The sequence below is a fragment of the Halichondria panicea genome, chromosome 8 (assembly GCF_963675165.1).
Source record: "Halichondria panicea chromosome 8, odHalPani1.1, whole genome shotgun sequence".
NCBI classification, from domain to species: domain Eukaryota; kingdom Metazoa; phylum Porifera; class Demospongiae; order Suberitida; family Halichondriidae; genus Halichondria; species Halichondria panicea.
In genome coordinates, this window is record NC_087384.1 from 697,291 (window position 1) to 714,123 (window position 16,833).

Sequence of the window (16,833 nt, forward strand, 5' to 3'; positions counted from 1 at the left end):
GGTGACTCTGACCAACTGGGTACGCCTAAACAACGCCCCCCCTCCTCCTACCGAGATGATACATACTCTCTTTCGGAGGGCATGACGAGGACAACCAACCAACATCTGACGTGTTACGATATAACCCCGACACTGACACCTGGGAGAGTGCCGGCTACATGAGGAGCTGTAGATACAATGTTGCTGTGGCAACCGTACAAGATACGACAATGAATGTGATCGTGCTAGGAGGAAGTATAAAATTATACCCAAAACATACATTGAATCTTTGCGCTACAATTTGTACGCTGGTAGTACACATACATATGTAGCATACATGTACACTGTTCAATTGACTGTGCATTTTTCTACAATGCTGGTTTTCTACAATGCTTACATCACTTTCTACTGCCCGCTCTGTCATAGGGAACTCACTGCTACGTAGTGGTTTGCGTTTCAAGTGCATGTACTACTAGATACAAAATTGAATTGCTCAACTGAACTTAGTTTGTGTTCAATTGTTGTGTGCGTACAATGAGTTTTGTAATTACTAAATGGTCTGCAGTGTACATAATTGTGTTGGCCTCACTTCACAGCATATTTCAAGTTGAATGATAACCGATACACTCGTTGCTAGCAGTGAGTTCCCTATGACAGAGCGGGCAGTAGAAAGTGATGTAAGCATTGTAGAAAACCAGCATTGTAGAAAAATGCACAGTCAATTGAACAGTGTACATGCATGCTACATATGTATGTGTACTACCAGCGTACAAATTGTAGTGCAAAGATTCAATGTATGTTTTGGGTATAATTTTATAGTCAAGTCAACAACATTTTCTCTCAACCATGTGGCACACACATGTATATTGTACAAATACAACTAAGAAAATGAAAGTGGTAGGCAGATCCACTGCATCGCATAAGCTAGTACAGTGACTTCAATATTGTCGTGTGTGTAAATAGATAACTAAGATACTATCGACATGGCGACCAATTTTTGTTACAAATGGCCCTCCATAAGATACGACAACAGTGCCTAGCAAACTAGCATGAAGAGCTTATTAATTAAAATAATGATCGACAACATTCTAATACAGTATCGTCAGATTACATCCATGTATACTGGTAGCTGTGACTAAAACAAGGCCACCAGAGAGAGGGTGAGAAAGATTCAATATGTTGGTTGTCTAGTATGTTCAACAGCAGAAGCGAGAGATGGGAGACGGGAAAAGGGATATAGCAAAGTGATGACACACATGCAGTCAATTGAAAAATAATACAGTCATATACATTATAAGATCTAAAATTACTGATACAAAATTGTAGCAACAATTGTAATTGTGTCATTGACTAACAATGATCTCAATCATGTGTATTTGGTGTGTGTGGGAGTAACTTTTTTGACCACACAATAGTGTACAGAGAAATCATATGGGCATTATCTCTAAAAATAGCTCATGTGACCTAAAGTAAACAAGGTTATATTCTCTAGTATACTGTTAGCTAAATACACAACAGAAGTCAAGATGGATACATACTCTCCAACCTCCTCCAAGAAATCGAAGGTGACTCTGACCAACTGGGTACGCCTGAACAACGCCCCCCTCCTCCTACCGAGAGCATCAGCCGTCCAATGGAATGACTACGTCTTCGTGCTAGCTAGAGATGGTACAGCACTTCTCTACCACAGCAAACACAACATGTGGTCCATGGTGTCTAAATCACCCTATACAAGTGTCAACCTTGCCCCGGCCTTGACTCTCCATAACAGCAGAATTCTCACGATGTCTGTGAATGGAGAAGTGTCTACCTTTGATTCCCAACTATGCCAGTGGACAATGGTTAAAGATATGAATATGTCCGAGGGGAGGGGACCACGAATCATTGCCAGTGACAACAACATTCTCTACTCTGTTGTCGACTTCAAATCACAAGTGCAGCAGCAACATGTAATAGGAGGGATACGGCTAGTAGGAGGAGGAGGGCTACAGCTAGGAGGAGGGCTGTACCAACAAGCTAGCGAGTGCACTGTATTCTCGTATGATCCAAGCTCTAAGTGGGAGAAGATCTGTGAGATTGGATCAAGCCCTCTCAAATCTGCAGCAGTGGTTGGTAGAACCTTGTTTGTTCAAGCTGGAGAGAAGATGTTCAAATTGACTATGCCAGCACAACTAAAAATGGCTACAAATCAAAAAATTGACGACTTTTCAAAGCCAATAACTACTGGGCTCAACTTCGGTTTCCCACCTCCACAACGACTACTACATTCCGCGACAGCCTGTGCCAGTCCTACGTACGCGGGATCAACTCTCCATGCTATTAAAGATACTCTCTTCTCTTTCGGAGGGCGGGACGGGGACAACCAACCAACATCTGACGTGTTACGATATAACCCCGACACTGACACCTGGGAGAGTGCCGGCTACATGAGGAGCTGTAGATATAATGTTGCTGTGGCAACCGCACAAGATACGACAATGGATGTGATTGTGCTAGGAGGAAGCCTCGGAAGCAGCGCGCACATCATGACGCAACGACTGAACCCGCCAAGTGAACATGTAGTACAAAGTCAACCATGTAGTGGTTTACAGTTGGGGACCTCTCCACCTCCCTCCCCTCCTACCTGGGACAACAAGACTAGCATCATAGAGAAATGCACATTCAACTAAACAGTGTACACTAGCTAAGACTACCGTATAGAAAATATAAATTTGTAGCGAAGAATGAATTGCCATTTGATAAGATAATTTCAATCATGTGATCCAAACAAAAACATTGTACAAACCGAAGATACCCCAAAAAATGTTGGCAGGTGGACAATAAAGTATTACCGTATAGCGGGTGTATTTCGAGGGTATACATTTTCGAGGAAATGCCTTTAGAAGGTTTTTGCGGATTTAATTGGAATATATAGCGCCTTTTGGCAGCATGCATGCATGCATGCAATATTAAATTCGCATACCATCGAAATATACCCGCTATACGATAGCTAACAGATCTTGCTTCACATCTCGCACACCGAGGCATAATTAACAGTTTTAAAAAAGTGACAGCTCTAAATGCTCTAGTCTAGCAACATGGTTATCGAAATGCACTGTGAAACGATCCCAACAAAATTATGTACACTGCAGCTAATTTCACTGTACACAAGAACTGTAGGAAGATACCATATAAGCTCACAACTATAATTATTATTGTACCGTACCATGTGACACTGTCAATCATGTGATACCATTTGGAAAACAGGCTCAAATCTCTGAAGCTAAAAAAATGGTGAGTGACAAACATCTGTTTATAATTACTATCTTATTCTTATTCACACTCAGGCCTCTCTCTACCCAGTTGAAACCAGCACAAGTGTGCCAAAAAAAAGGTGACTCTGACCAACTGGGTACGTCAGACCAACGCCCCCCTCCTCCTACCGAGAGCATCAGCCGTCCAATGGAATGACTACGTCTTCGTGCTAGCTAGTGATGGTACAGCACTTCTCTATCATGCTAAACACGGGATGTGGTCCATGCTACCAAAATGTCCAATCGAGCAACTGGAGGGAGCTCCACCATTAACAGTACACAAAGGAGAGGTTATCACACTTTCTGATAACAAGCAGGCAAGCTTTCATTTTCACCTCGGGGATTGGAAAACTCAAAATAACACCTTTCAATTTCTGGAAGATTTAAATCACAGTTCTCACAAAACCAACAAAATAGTGATAGCCAGTTTAGAAGGATCACTGTATGCAATCGTCCAGTGGACAGAGGAGAGCGATCTTGGCTACAATTATTCTTCGGAGAAAAATGACATTGAAACGACACAGCATTGTGACGTTTTACAAAGCCAAGGAACATGGAAGACAATATGCAGAATAAGAAAAGAAAAACCTCAATCTTTCGAATCTTACGAATCTTTCATATCTAGGGTAACAACTCCCACTGCAGCAGTTGTCAAAACACCTCATCTTGAATCTGCAGCAATTGTCGGAACAACTCTCTACGTACGAACTGATGAGCAACTGTGGAAGGTGGCACTAGCCATGGAAGAAGAAGACAAAACAGAAAATAGATATAAAGCAGTATTTGGCAAAGTTAAAATGACAAAGTTTTTGCCAGTGTCACATTGCTCTAAGCCTCTCCACCCGGGATCAACCATCCATGCCGTCAAGAACAGCTTGTTCTCTTTCGGAGGACGGGACGAGGACTATCAACCAATGCCCGACGTGTTAAGATATAACCCCGACACTGACACCTGGGAGAGTGCCGGCTACATGAGGAGCTGTAGATACAACGCTACCGTGGCAACCATGAGCCAAGCCGAAAATCTGGATGTAATTGTTATAGGAGGAAGCTTTGGGGGTAGTCAGTACGTCATGAAACCAAGGTTATACACCGAGACCAAGACTGACAACAAGCAAGACAAAGCTGAGGAGAAGGTCATCTCAGAATGGGAAGATGCCACCAGTATCGTTGAGAGATGTGCTGTGGAATGAGGCTAACAAAACTATGTACACTGTAGCCAAGTTAGCTATTAGTTAAAACTCACTGTACACAATAACTGTAGGAGAATAGAATACAAGTACTGTATGAATAATTATAGTTGTCATAATTATGCTCAAAACTAACTACATGTACTTAGACACTATGATAAGATCTACATGGGAAGTACATGGGAAAAGTGCCTCAGAGCAGGTATACTATGGGACTTAGTATACATAGTATTCCGTTGTCAAGTAATTGTATTGTAGTCAAGCGGTTTGAGCATGCGCACTAGTATCTAAATGAGTTAGACACTGTTTTGTCGGTGTCCATGTGATTTAGAAGCCCTCAGCCACTTTAGTACCCTCGCTACGCTCGGGATACTAAATCAGTGCCTTTGGGCTTCTAAATCCCATAGACACCTCCAAAACAGTGTCTAACTATTATATAATTCAATTCGGTAAAACAAAAACTGGCACGAAAAAGTGCTTTGTACATAAAATTATAGCAGCTTGCCTGAACAAATTGACAAACATGAATTCAAACATAATACTACTTTGTGGTTGTGTGTGCATTTATAATTATACAGAGGAATCGTGTGGTTCTGGGGTAATTCCTCAAACCAGGCTCATGTGATCTAGTAACCACATTATTCTATAGCACATGGTTTGCTACAGTAGAAGTTAAAATGGCGTCCAAGATGGATACACACTCCTCCCCCCTCCAAGAGATCGAAGGTGGGCCGGTTACACACACCTGAATATTTCACTCATTGTTCCAATACCACACCCACCCACTACACAATGCTTGATGGATAAAACCCGAGTCTATTAAACAAACGCTTGAGCAATGCTTTCTTTACTATAACAGTATCGTATAGCGGGTAATTTTCGTGGGGTAAAAAATTCGTTCAACTCGAGAAAAAGTGGTTTTCGTGAGTAAAAAAAGTCCCTTTAGTCTCGTTGCCTGCCTGCATTCCTACATTCCGGTAAGCCACACCTACGTTAAAATTTCGTGGAGGTCAGCTTGCCCACAAAATAACGAATGTTTTACCCCACGAAAATTACCCGCTATACGGTAGTCTTAGCCTCACAGACATGCATGACTAACTATCATCACATGATTGTCACTTTCAGTTAATAATAACCAAACGAGCAATTCTATGTAACAATATATATCTTATCTAACACAGGCTTCACTAGACCCTCCCCCTGTCACACCATCGAAGGTGACTCTGACCAACTGGGTACGTCTGAACAACGCCCCCCTCCTCCTACCAAGAGCATCAGCCGTCCAATGTAATGACTACGTCTTCGTGCTAGCTAGCGATGGTGCAGCACTGCTCTATCATGCTAAACACGGGATGTGGTCCATGCTACCAAAATGTCCGATCGAGCAACTGGAGGGAGCTCCACCATTAACAGTGCACAAAGGAGAGGTTATCACACTTTCTGATAAGAAACAGGCAGGCTTTCATTTTCACCTCGGTGAGTGGAAAGCTCAAAGTAACAGCTTTAACTTTCTGCCACATAATACCTCTTACTCTTACAACAAAACAACCAACAAAATAGTGATAGCCAGTTTAGAGGGATCACTGTATGCAATTGTCCAGTGGAGAGAGGAGAGATCAGGATATCAAACGATAGAGAGTTGTGATGTTTTAAAAAAGAGGGGAAAATGGGAGACAGTATGCAGATTAGGAAGATTGATTTTCAATCTGTAACAGTTGTTGGAAAAAATCTCTACTTACGTAATGATGGACAAATGTGCAAGGTGGCATTAGTCACAGAAGAAGAGGTGGAAAACAAAACAGATCATAAAGCAGCTGCGAAAGTGAAGGAAATAAAAAAAGAAATTTTGCCCGTGTCAAATTGCTCTAAGCCTCCCCACTCGGGATCAACTCTCCATGCCATTAAAGATACTCTCTTCTCTTTCGGAGGGCGGGACAAAGACAACCAACCAACATCTGACGTGTTACGATATAACCCTGTCACTGACACCTGGGAGAGTGCCGGCTACATGAGGAGTGCTCGCTACAATGTTGCTGTGGCAACCATGAACCAAGCCGAAAATTTGGATGTAATTGTTATAGGAGGGAGCTTTGGAAGCAGTCAGTATGTCATGAAACCAAGGTTATACACCGAGACAAAGACTGACAACAAGCAAGACAACAAGTGGGAAGATGCCACCAGTATCGTTGAGAAATGTGCTGTGGAATGAAGCTAACAAAACTATGTACACTGTAGCCAAAGCGTAGTTTTAACAACTGTAGGGAGAATAGAAGATTACTGTAACAATAGACTTACTGACAGACATACCTGACTAACTATATTCATATCATTGTCACTTCATCATACACAATTAATAGTGAAGAGGGTTTTTAAAAGGCACAAGCAGCCACTACAGTGCGAAGAGGCTTTTTTACAGAAGCCATCGCGCACACATTTAAATAGAATTCATAACTGTGTGGTTGTGTGCATAACCATAGTCGTGGGTAATTCTTAAAAAAATGGGCGAGCCTTCATGTGATTAAAAGGTGAACCACTTATCTCTAGCACAAAAACAAGCAAGATGGATACACACTCTCCAACCTCCTCCCAAAAATCGAAGGTGACTCTGACCAACTGGGTACGCCTGAGCAACGCCCCCCTCCTCCTATCAAGAGCATCAGCCGTCCAATGGAATGACTACGTCTTCGTGCTAGCTAGTGACGGTAGAGCACTTTTCTACCACAGCAAACACAATATCTGGTCCATGCTGCCTAAATCACCCTATACAAGTGCCAACCTTGCCCCGGCCTTGACCCTCTATAAGGGCAGAATTCTCACTACGTCTGTGAATGGAGAAATGTCTACATTTGATTCCCAACTGTGCCAGTGGACAGTGGTTAAAGATCTGAATCTGTTTGAGGGTAGTGGACCACGAATCATTGCCAGTGACAACAACATTCTCTACTCTGTTGTCGACTTTAAAACACAAGTGCAGCAAGAGTATGAGCAAATAAGGCGAAGCGATAATTTCAGACAAGTTTCCTATAAACACACTGAGTGCACTGTATTCTCGTATGATCCAAGCTCTAAGTGGGAGAAAATCTGTGAGATTGGATCAAGCCCTCTCAAATCTGCAGCAGTGGTTGGTGGAACCCTGTTTGTTCACGCTGGACAAGATATGTTCAAATTGACTCAGCCAGTACAACCAGAAGTGGCAGCAAATCCAAAACTAGAAATAAATACAATACTACCATCAGCGCAAACAACCACAGAGCTCAACTTTGGTATGCAAGCACTGGCAGTATCTCATACTGGAATAAATGCCCATAATATTCCTAGAAATCTACCCCCCCAGGGACAACTACAGTCCGCGACAGCCTGTGCCAGTCCTACGTACGCTGGATCAACTCTCCATGCCATTAAAGAGACGCTATTCTCTTTCGGAGGGCGGGACAAAGACAACCAACCAACGTCTGACGTGTTACGATATAACCCTGACACTGACACCTGGGAGAGTGCCGGCTACATGAGGAGTGCTCGCTACAATGTTGCTGTGGCAATCGTACAAGATACGATAATAGATGTGATTGTGCTAGGAGGGAGTTTTGGAAGCAGTGAGCACATCATGACGGAGCGAGCAGTAGAAAGTGATTCAAAAACCACCCCAATTCGTCCTCCCTGGAATAACATGACGAGCATTGTAGAAAAATGCACAGTCAACTAAACAGTCAAAATTAAAAGTTACCGTCCATAATTAGTATGTACTACCAAGTGTACAGACAATCGTATATTTTAGGTACAATCTATAATTATGTCAAAGTCAATATTATATTTTATCTCAACCATGTGGTAGATATATCGTACAAATACAGCTAAAAAATGGTTGGCAGATCTATATAATGATAATAATAGTCACTACAATTAAACGAAAGCATCACAGGTGCTGAGTAGGTGGCAATGAAGCTACAGTACTAGCAGACTATTATGAAATACACGTCTTTGTGCTAGCTAGCGACGGTTATAATATGGACAATTCGCTGTATTTATTTGACCTACACATGTATGTAACAGGGTAACAACTTTTTTTTGATCTCAAAATACCTTTTCTATTTACTATAGCCTCGGCCGGACAAGGAATACTAGTTTAGCAGTCTCCCGTTTTGTTAAACACTAAAAGAGTGTTGCAGCTGTAGATGTACATAACGGTAATAATAGCAGAAATTACACCTACACGTATAATGCAGGCAATGAATGTTATAGGCATATCATATATCATATGTTGCAGTGGGCTAATAACGGAACATTCAATCACATATTAATGCTAGACTAACGTCAACAGAACATTATCAATGAATTCACTGACTGCAACTATACACACGATTAGTTACACCCACTTTTATAAGAATCACAAAGCAAGAGCAATGGTAAGTAACACAGTATCATACAATAACATTACTAGTCACTGACGCTTCACTAGACCCTATCTCTACACGCGCAGGACGTACTCGCGTAGCACGTCCTGCCACACCATCAAAGGTGACTCTGACCAACTGGGTACGCCTGAACAACGCCCTCTCTCTCCTACCGAGAGTATCAGCCGTCCAATGGAATGACTACGTCTTTGTGCTAGCTAGTGACAGTACAGCACTGCTCTATCACATTACAAATGACATATGGTCTCTTCTAATAAGCTGCAAAGAACAACTACCACCAGAAGGTCCCCCACCACTAGCCCTGTACAAAGGTGAAGTTGTAACAGCATCCATCAATGGGACGGTGTTATGTTATAGTAAACGTGCAAGCCAGTGGAAGGAGCGTCCGGAGCTTAAAATGGAATTGGAATACAGCTACATTTACTCAATTGCAATGATGAGTGATAGCCACAACTTATATGTTATCATGTACTGCGGTAGCCAAGTAAAACAAACTACTCACTATCAGGTATGCCACGTCCTTAGCTACAGTTCTGGCCATAGTTGGAAAAAGATCGGTGACATTGAAACTCCATCCAATGTTTCCAATATTACCCTTGAGTCAGCAGCACTGGCTGGCTCTTCCTTGTACATTCAATATGGGGGGAAGATGTACAAAGTAGCAATCAAAGGCTTGAAAACTGCCGAGCTAGTATCACCAGCAAAGAAACAAAAAACAGAAGAAGTTGTGCAAATGACAACACCAAACATGCCTCTTTTAAATGGATCCACTCTCCACGCAATTAATAACAAGCTATTCTCTTTCGGAGGGCGGGACGAGGACAACCAACCAACATCTGACGTGTTACGATATAACCCCGACACTGACACCTGGGAGAGTGCCGGCTATATGAGGAGCTGTAGATACAATGTTGCTGTGGTGAACGTTGAGATTGGTACGAAGAAAGAAGTTTTCGTACTTGGAGGAAGCTTTGGGAGCAAGAGCTTACAGACACCGCTCAAGGTTCACGCATCGACAACATCAAGCACGACATCATCGAACGATGATTGGGAATGTTCCACATCGATGATGGAGAAGTGTCCAGTGTAGTGACCATAGTACAGAGTCACTGAGTTACTGTATAGCCAATACGATAGCTGGAGATAATTGCACATGTTTTGTAAAGAAAAGATTGACAATTGCTTTACTTGCTACAGTATAGCACATGATCAATTAACGAATACACTTCCCAGACTACATGGAGCACACCTTGTCCGGGAAGTGTATTTCAATGAATTCACTCACTGCAACTGTACACACGATTAGTTACACCCACTTTTAGTTCAAAATCACGAAACAAGAGCGGCAATGGTAAGTAACGCAGTATCATATAATAATAAAATTATCGTGATTACTATAATTATAATCAATGACATATCTTTGTATTCTATCACAGGCTTCACTAGACCCTCCCCCTGTCACACCATCGAAGGTGACTCTGACCAACTGGGTACGCCTGAACAACGCCCCTCTCCTCCTACCGAGAGCATCAGCCGTCCAATGGAATGACTACGTCTTCGTGCTAGCTAGTGACAGTACAGCACTGCTCTATCATGCTAAACACGGGATGTGGTCCATGCTACCAAAATGTCCGATCGAGCAACTCGATGGTGCTCCACCAATAACAGTGCACAAAGGAAAGGTTGTCACACTTTTTTGCTGAACCCCAGTGAACCCTATTCAGTTAGGAGATATGCTTGCTACAAATGTTGAGAGCACTGCATCTTTCATATACATCTGGGCGAGTTCTAACCAGGACCTCAGCTGGAGAAACACTATAGCTAGCCATAGAGACCTTGAGCAACGTACAGAGCTAGCTAAACAGTCAGTTACAAGCGTTCTACAAGCCTAGAGTTTGTCGTGGCAAGGTCGCGATAAACTGCCAGCTAAGCAAACGTCATCACAACGGAATTTAATTAAAAAAAGTGTCGTACCTCCTCTAGACCAGCATTATAGAGAAATGCACAGTCAACTAAACTAAGAACAAAACATACAACTAGCTAGTGTTTAAATTTGTAGCAAAGATTATATATTGTGGGATTGCCATATATAGTCACATTTATTTTCTTTCAATCACGTGATGCGAACCCAAGAGCTACAGCAAAAAAAAGGCAGGTGGATACAATGACAATAAAGAGATTGCATGTACTGTAACATGTGCACACATTAAGTGCAGTAAACTGAAACAAAACAAACATTACGCAATAATTATTACACAACTATAAATAAAAATAACTGATTTTATTGCCATTTATGACTAACAGCTATCTCAATCATGTGATACATACATAACATGGTATATATAATTAGCATGTGAGTAACTTTTAAAGCTCTACAACAAGAACAATAAGAATGGTAGGTGAAGAATGACGATGATAGTGACTACAAAGTGATTGATAATGTACTAATATTCATAGGCCACTTTCTACTTCGGCTCAAAAACGATAGAACTGACCAACTGGGTACGCCTGAACAACGCCCCCCTCCTCCTACCGAGAGCATCAGCCGTCCAATGGAATGACTACATCTTCGTGCTAGCTAGTGATGGCACAGCACTGCTCTATCATACTACAAATGACATGTGGTCTGTTCTAATAAGCTGCAACGAAACACTACCACCAGAAGGTCCCCCACCACTAGCCCTGTACAAAGGTGAAGTCCTAACAGCATCCATCAATGGGACGGTGCTGCGTTATAGTAAACGTGGAAGTCAGTGGAATGAGTGTCCGGAGCTTAAAATCCATTTATATTACAGGAACACTTACTCTATTGCAATGATGAGTGATAGAAGCAACTTGTATGTTATCATGTACTGCGGTAGCCAACCCAAACCAAGAGGTTTATTATTCAGCTTTCAGGAATCTTGCCACGTCTTTAGCTACAGCTCTGGCCATAGTTGGGAACAGATCGGTCACATTCGAGATTCACATAATGGTTCCCTTGAATCAGCAGCACTGGCTGGCTCTTCCTTATACATTCAATATGGGGGGAAGATGTACAAACTAGCAATCAAAGGCTTGAAAACTACCAAGCTAGTATCACCAGCAAAGAAGCAAAAAACAGAGCGAATGACAACACCAAAAATACCTCCTCAAAGAGGATCCACTCTCCACGCCATTTACGACGAGCTATTCTCTTTCGGAGGGCGGGACAAAGACAACCAACCAACATCTGACGTGTTACGATATAACACCGACACTGACACCTGGGAGAGTGCCGGCTACATGAGGAGCTGTAGATACAATGTTGCTGTGGCAAACATTGAGATTGGTATGAAGAAAGAAGTTTTCGTACTTGGAGGAAGCTTTGGGAGCAAGAGCTTACATACACCGCTCAAGGTACATACACCGACAACATCAAGCACGACATCATCGAACGATGATTGGGAATGTTCCACCTCGATGATGGAGACGTGTGCAGTAGTACAAAGTTACTGATTTACTGTATACAGTATATGTAGTTGTTATTGATGTTTAAGATAGAGACATATTGCACAGCTTTTGCAAACAGATCAAGATAGTTTTGTAACAATATACAATTCTCGATAAAATTGCTATTACTTGCCTATACAATGAGACTACAGTAATCAATTAACGAATACATTTCCTATTATAGCCCCAGCCAGACAAGACAAGGAGTACACACTAATCATCAGATTACTACATTCAGCAGTTCCCCCTTTTGAAATAATTTGGCAGCTGCGTATGTACATGTAGCAAGCAATGAGTTAGACAATTATCAGTATATAGGGATCTAATGCAGGTAATTAGTGTTTGAGCCATATTATGCCTCCGTTGCGCATGTGCAGCCAAGGTATACGATAGTGTGTGTGTGTGTGTAGACTGCTGCAGCTGCTCAAGGATCAATAAAGTGCAAGTAAGAGTCTCTATAGGCTTCTAGTCATGTTTTCTTGGTTTGCTATTTTTACATTTGCAAAATAATGCTTGGTTCTTGAGATATGCCTAGTTTTGCTTACTTGGAATGCTATTGCAGCCTTTTCAGAAGAGTGCGTAGCAAAACTTGTTCACCGAGTGTTGCTACTCTACTTAGTAGTTAGCTCTGCACTAGAACGCTAGCTATTGGTAGCTGCAAGAGTGAGAAGAGAGCTGCAGCCATTAATTTTAGACTTTTGGCATCCCTTTAGCAACAATCATTTCACACTCTTTGAGTTTCTGCCTTGCTGCAGAAATTTTTAAGCAAACATTTTTAATGCACGTGTGTATTAGCAATAGCTTTATGTTATGTAGGTTTGGCACATCCACCGAGGCATCAGCACCCGCGGTGCTTTCATTATATCCGTGAGCTAAGAGCATAACTGACAGTCAAATACAGTTTTAGATGCTAGACTAACGAGAACATGCCATTATCAATGAATTCACTCACTGCAACTATACACACGATTAGTAGTTACACCCACTTTTATAAGAATCACGAAACAAGAGCAATGGTAAGTAACGCAGTATCATACAATAACATTACTAGTCACTGACATCTTTGTATTCTATCACAGGCTTCACTAGACCCTCCCCCTGTCACACCATCGAAGGTGACTCTGACCAACTGGGTACGCCTGAACAACGCCCCCCTCCTCCTACCGAGAGCATCAGCCGTCCAATGGAATGACTACGTCTTCGTGCTAGCTAGTGATGGCACAGCACTTCTCTATCATGCTAAACTAAAGCTATGGTCTATGCTACCAAAATGCCCGTATCATCTGAAGGAAAATGTACCGCTAGTCAACTATGAAGGGAAGATTCTAGCAGTCAGCAATCGTTCACAGATATGTGCTTTTGACGCTCCTACTAGTAGTTGGAAGGAGGAATCTGGACCAACAGTAGAGGAGATTATCCACATGGCTGTCAATCACGATACTCTACATGTGTATGCATGGGTCACAAAGTCAACCGGTTACATGTTCGGTAAACAAGGTAAAGCTGCTCTGTTCACACTGACCACTGAAGGATGGGAAGAACACGATATTTACATCCAACGATATGCTTCAAAACTTCTGCTTACATCAAAACACATTTTTGTAGAAACTGCTAATTCAAAAGGCATTTATTGCCAGAAATTCAAAAAGACTTCAGAAAGTGAAGCCGAATCAGACGATACACCAATCGAGCCACCCAAAGAGATAGCTCCTCCCCCCTACAAGGCGTTCACTCTGCACGTGCTGAAAGACACGCTACTTTCGTTCGGAGGGCATGACGAGGACAACCAACCAACCTCTGACGTGTTACGATATAACCCCGACACTGACACCTGGGAGAGTGCCGGCTACATGAGGAGTGCTCGCTACAATGTTGCTGTGGTAACCGTACAACAAGACACAACTACAGAGGTCTACGTGCTAGGAGGAGAATTTGGAAGCACCAAACTGAAAATGAAACCCAAGCTGTATGTACAAACACAAGCATGTACACGTACGCATAATATTATGCATGCTTTTGTATCTACACAAGCACAAGCTACACGTAAATCTACACAAGCACAACAAGCACCAGCTGACTGGGACTGCTCCACAAGCATTGTTGAAAAATGCACACTGTCAGATTGAAGCTACATGTACGAACCAACTGTATACACACTAGCTAGCAGCATATGAATTAAACTATACTTGTCTAATGTATGTTACATATTGTATTGATTTGATTCACACTGATCGCATATTACTGAGACGTACGACTAATTACCATAAATGTCTCAACAACAGCACCACTCTGACAGATATCTCATTTGTTTTAAGCATGGCATGTTTAACGTGAAGAGCAATAGTATAATTATATGACATTGTATGAGCATGGAAGCTACTGTGAGCAGTAACTAACTGAGGCAATGAAACTAAACTAGAGTCATGCTGATAGTCAGTATTACTGGTTGCACTACCATAATGTGATAGTGTTGCCATATTATGGCAATTGAGGCGGACATTTTAGTGGTGCACGATTGATCACATGCATTGGGACTAGGATCACATGCAGCAGAGCTAGAACGAATCATAATAGAGTCTTCCTATGAAACGAATAAGGCTCTCCCACATGACTGTCCCACATGACTGTATCAAGCAATTACAAAATTCTGTCACTTAAACACATAATAGTAATTGTACACGAATATAGGAATAGTTATCATACATGTAACCCGCTAACAATACTACATGTTATCGTACCACATGACACAATCAATCATGTGATTCCATTCGACAAAAAAAGCTCAAATTTCAGAAGCTAAAGAACAAGAAAATGGTAATCGAGTGACAATAATCTACAATACTTATATGCGAGCATAAAATATTGTGTTTTTTGGTCAATTATAAGGATACTGCAATTAATATTATTTCCTTGTAAACCCCGCGATTTCAATGGGGATTGTATAGGGTTCGAATAAAGGTGTGATACAAATTTTTGCAGCTGCTTGCATAAATAGCATTAGTTAGTATCACTCATACATAAGCTCATACTGTACTCTTCACACTCAGGCCTCTCTCGACCCAGCGGACAGCAGCACAAGTGTGCCAGAGAAAAAGGTGACTCTGACCAACTGGGTACGCCTGAACAACGCCCCCCTCCTCCAACCGAGAGCATCAGCCGTCCAATGGAATGACTACGTCTTTGTGCTAGCTAGTGACGGTACAGCACTGCTCTATCATACTAAGCTAAAGCTATGGTCTATGCTACCAAAATGCCCGTACAGAATGACAAGTAATGTACCGCTAGTCAACTATAAAGGAGAGATTCATGCAGCCAGCTCTTATTCAGGGATGTTTGCTTTTGACGTCGCTACTAGTAGCTGGAAGAATCTATCCAAGCCAGCAGAAGGGGAGATTATAAGCATTGCAGTCAACGGCAACGCACTACATGCATACATGTATGTATGCATAAAAACTAAGTCAACGCAAACGTATCCACCACAAACACCTGCTCTGTTCTTGCAGACAATAAAAGAGTGGAAAAAACAAGACCTTGGTGTCAATGAGCTCGGTTCAAAAATCCTACTAACGTCAAAACACCTGTTCATAGAAACTAATAAAGTCATTTATCGCCAGAAAATCAGCAATGCTTTTGAACCAATCGAGCCACCCAAAGAGATAGCTCCTCCCCCCTACAAGGCGTTCACTCTGCATGTACTGAAAGACACGCTACTTTCGTTCGGAGGGCGGGACGAGGACAACCAACCAACATCTGACGTGTTACGATATAACCCCGACACTGACACCTGGGAGAGTGCCGGCTACATGAGGAGTGCTCGCTACAATGTTGCTGTGGCAACCGTACAACAAGACACAACTACGGAGGTCTACGTGCTAGGAGGAGAATTTGGAAGCACCAAACTGAAAATGACACCCAAGCTACATGTACAAACAGAAGCATGTACACGTACGCATGCTAAATCTAAAATGACACCCAAGCTGCATACAAGTATTGAGCCAACGCCTACTGATAAAACACCAGCTAACTGGGACTGCTCCACAAGCATAATTGAAAAATGCACACTGTCAGATTGAAGCTATATGCACGTACGTACCAACTGTATACACTAGCTAGAAGCGCATACAAAACTACACGTATGTTATAGATTGTATTGTATTATAGCCAAAATGTTACTTATGAACCATAAATTGTACTCGGACAGTTGCTTTGATAATTGTTAGACCCCAGTTATAACCCACGATCACCTAAGGGCCTCGGGTTAATCAACCAACAGAAAGTTTTCAAAAACAGGCTTAAAAATCAACTTTTATTTTAATATGCCATCTTATACATGTAGCTCTAGGTAAAATCATAAAATCAAACCCGTAATTATTATGGGCACTCAAAGGATGGATACACATTCGTTCCCTAGGTGATAGTGCTGACACTACACCCTCACACTATATTGTACATTCATTTATTATACTGCATTTCAGGACATCTATTGTA

General features: G+C 41.9%; 7 protein-coding genes across 11 annotated transcripts in view; 6 read left to right on the forward strand and 1 right to left on the reverse strand.

The window, feature by feature from the left end:
* LOC135339566 (T-complex protein 1 subunit zeta-like) overlaps positions 1 to 16,833 on the reverse strand; it is a 28,823-nt gene that overhangs the window by 11,004 nt on the left and 986 nt on the right. The gene's annotated exons all lie outside the window — the stretch shown is intronic.
* LOC135339579 (uncharacterized) lies at positions 1,379 to 2,737 on the forward strand. Its single transcript, XM_064535721.1, has one exon. The coding sequence runs from the start codon at positions 1,506 to 1,508 to the stop codon at positions 2,646 to 2,648; it is 1,143 nt and encodes a 380-aa protein (XP_064391791.1). The 5' UTR covers positions 1,379 to 1,505; the 3' UTR covers positions 2,649 to 2,737.
* LOC135339587 (uncharacterized) lies at positions 3,129 to 4,597 on the forward strand. The gene is made up of 2 exons (XM_064535736.1): positions 3,129 to 3,252; positions 3,306 to 4,597. The coding sequence occupies exon 2, from the start codon at positions 3,488 to 3,490 to the stop codon at positions 4,463 to 4,465; it is 978 nt and encodes a 325-aa protein (XP_064391806.1). The 5' UTR covers positions 3,129 to 3,252; positions 3,306 to 3,487; the 3' UTR covers positions 4,466 to 4,597.
* LOC135339578 (uncharacterized) lies at positions 6,924 to 8,283 on the forward strand. Its single transcript, XM_064535720.1, has one exon. It carries the CDS (start codon positions 7,023 to 7,025, stop codon positions 8,163 to 8,165), a length of 1,143 nt encoding a protein of 380 aa, XP_064391790.1. The 5' UTR covers positions 6,924 to 7,022; the 3' UTR covers positions 8,166 to 8,283.
* LOC135339584 (uncharacterized) lies at positions 8,772 to 12,464 on the forward strand. 4 transcript variants are annotated; one of them, XM_064535730.1, is made up of 4 exons: positions 8,772 to 8,865; positions 8,940 to 10,225; positions 10,311 to 11,269; positions 11,332 to 12,464. In XM_064535730.1, the coding sequence occupies exons 3-4, from the start codon at positions 11,267 to 11,269 to the stop codon at positions 12,349 to 12,351; spliced, it is 1,023 nt and encodes a 340-aa protein (XP_064391800.1). In that variant the 5' UTR covers positions 8,772 to 8,865; positions 8,940 to 10,225; positions 10,311 to 11,266; the 3' UTR covers positions 12,352 to 12,464. The 4 variants fall into 4 exon arrangements, with proteins under 4 accessions (XP_064391800.1, XP_064391801.1, XP_064391799.1 ...); XM_064535729.1 differs by having other exon boundaries at positions 8,800 to 8,865; positions 8,919 to 10,225; XM_064535731.1 differs by lacking the exon at positions 8,940 to 10,225 and having other exon boundaries at positions 8,790 to 8,865.
* Positions 13,089 to 14,621, forward strand: LOC135339580 (uncharacterized). Its single transcript, XM_064535722.1, has 2 exons — positions 13,089 to 13,361; positions 13,425 to 14,621. The coding sequence occupies exons 1-2, from the start codon at positions 13,272 to 13,274 to the stop codon at positions 14,469 to 14,471; spliced, it is 1,137 nt and encodes a 378-aa protein (XP_064391792.1). The 5' UTR covers positions 13,089 to 13,271; the 3' UTR covers positions 14,472 to 14,621.
* LOC135339583 (uncharacterized) lies at positions 15,033 to 16,541 on the forward strand. Of its 2 annotated transcripts, XM_064535727.1 has the most exons (3): positions 15,033 to 15,159; positions 15,393 to 16,247; positions 16,308 to 16,541. In XM_064535727.1, the coding sequence occupies exons 1-3, from the start codon at positions 15,157 to 15,159 to the stop codon at positions 16,416 to 16,418; spliced, it is 969 nt and encodes a 322-aa protein (XP_064391797.1). In that variant the 5' UTR covers positions 15,033 to 15,156; the 3' UTR covers positions 16,419 to 16,541. The 2 variants fall into 2 exon arrangements, with proteins under 2 accessions (XP_064391797.1, XP_064391796.1); XM_064535726.1 differs by having other exon boundaries at positions 15,393 to 16,541.

Bases quoted from the DNA above. Each gene is read 5' to 3' on its own strand.
- LOC135339578 (XM_064535720.1), top strand. From the start codon at position 7,023: ATGGATACACACTCTCCAACCTCCTCCCAAAAATCGAAGGTGACTCTG.
- LOC135339580 (XM_064535722.1), top strand. From the start codon at position 13,272: ATGCCATTATCAATGAATTCACTCACTGCAACTATACACACGATTAGT. The intron at 13,362-13,424 runs GTAAGTAACGCA...ATTCTATCACAG, and splicing joins ATCACGAAACAAGAGCAATG to GCTTCACTAGACCCTCCCCC.
- LOC135339579 (XM_064535721.1), top strand. From the start codon at position 1,506: ATGGATACATACTCTCCAACCTCCTCCAAGAAATCGAAGGTGACTCTG.
- LOC135339587 (XM_064535736.1), top strand. From the start codon at position 3,488: ATGTGGTCCATGCTACCAAAATGTCCAATCGAGCAACTGGAGGGAGCT.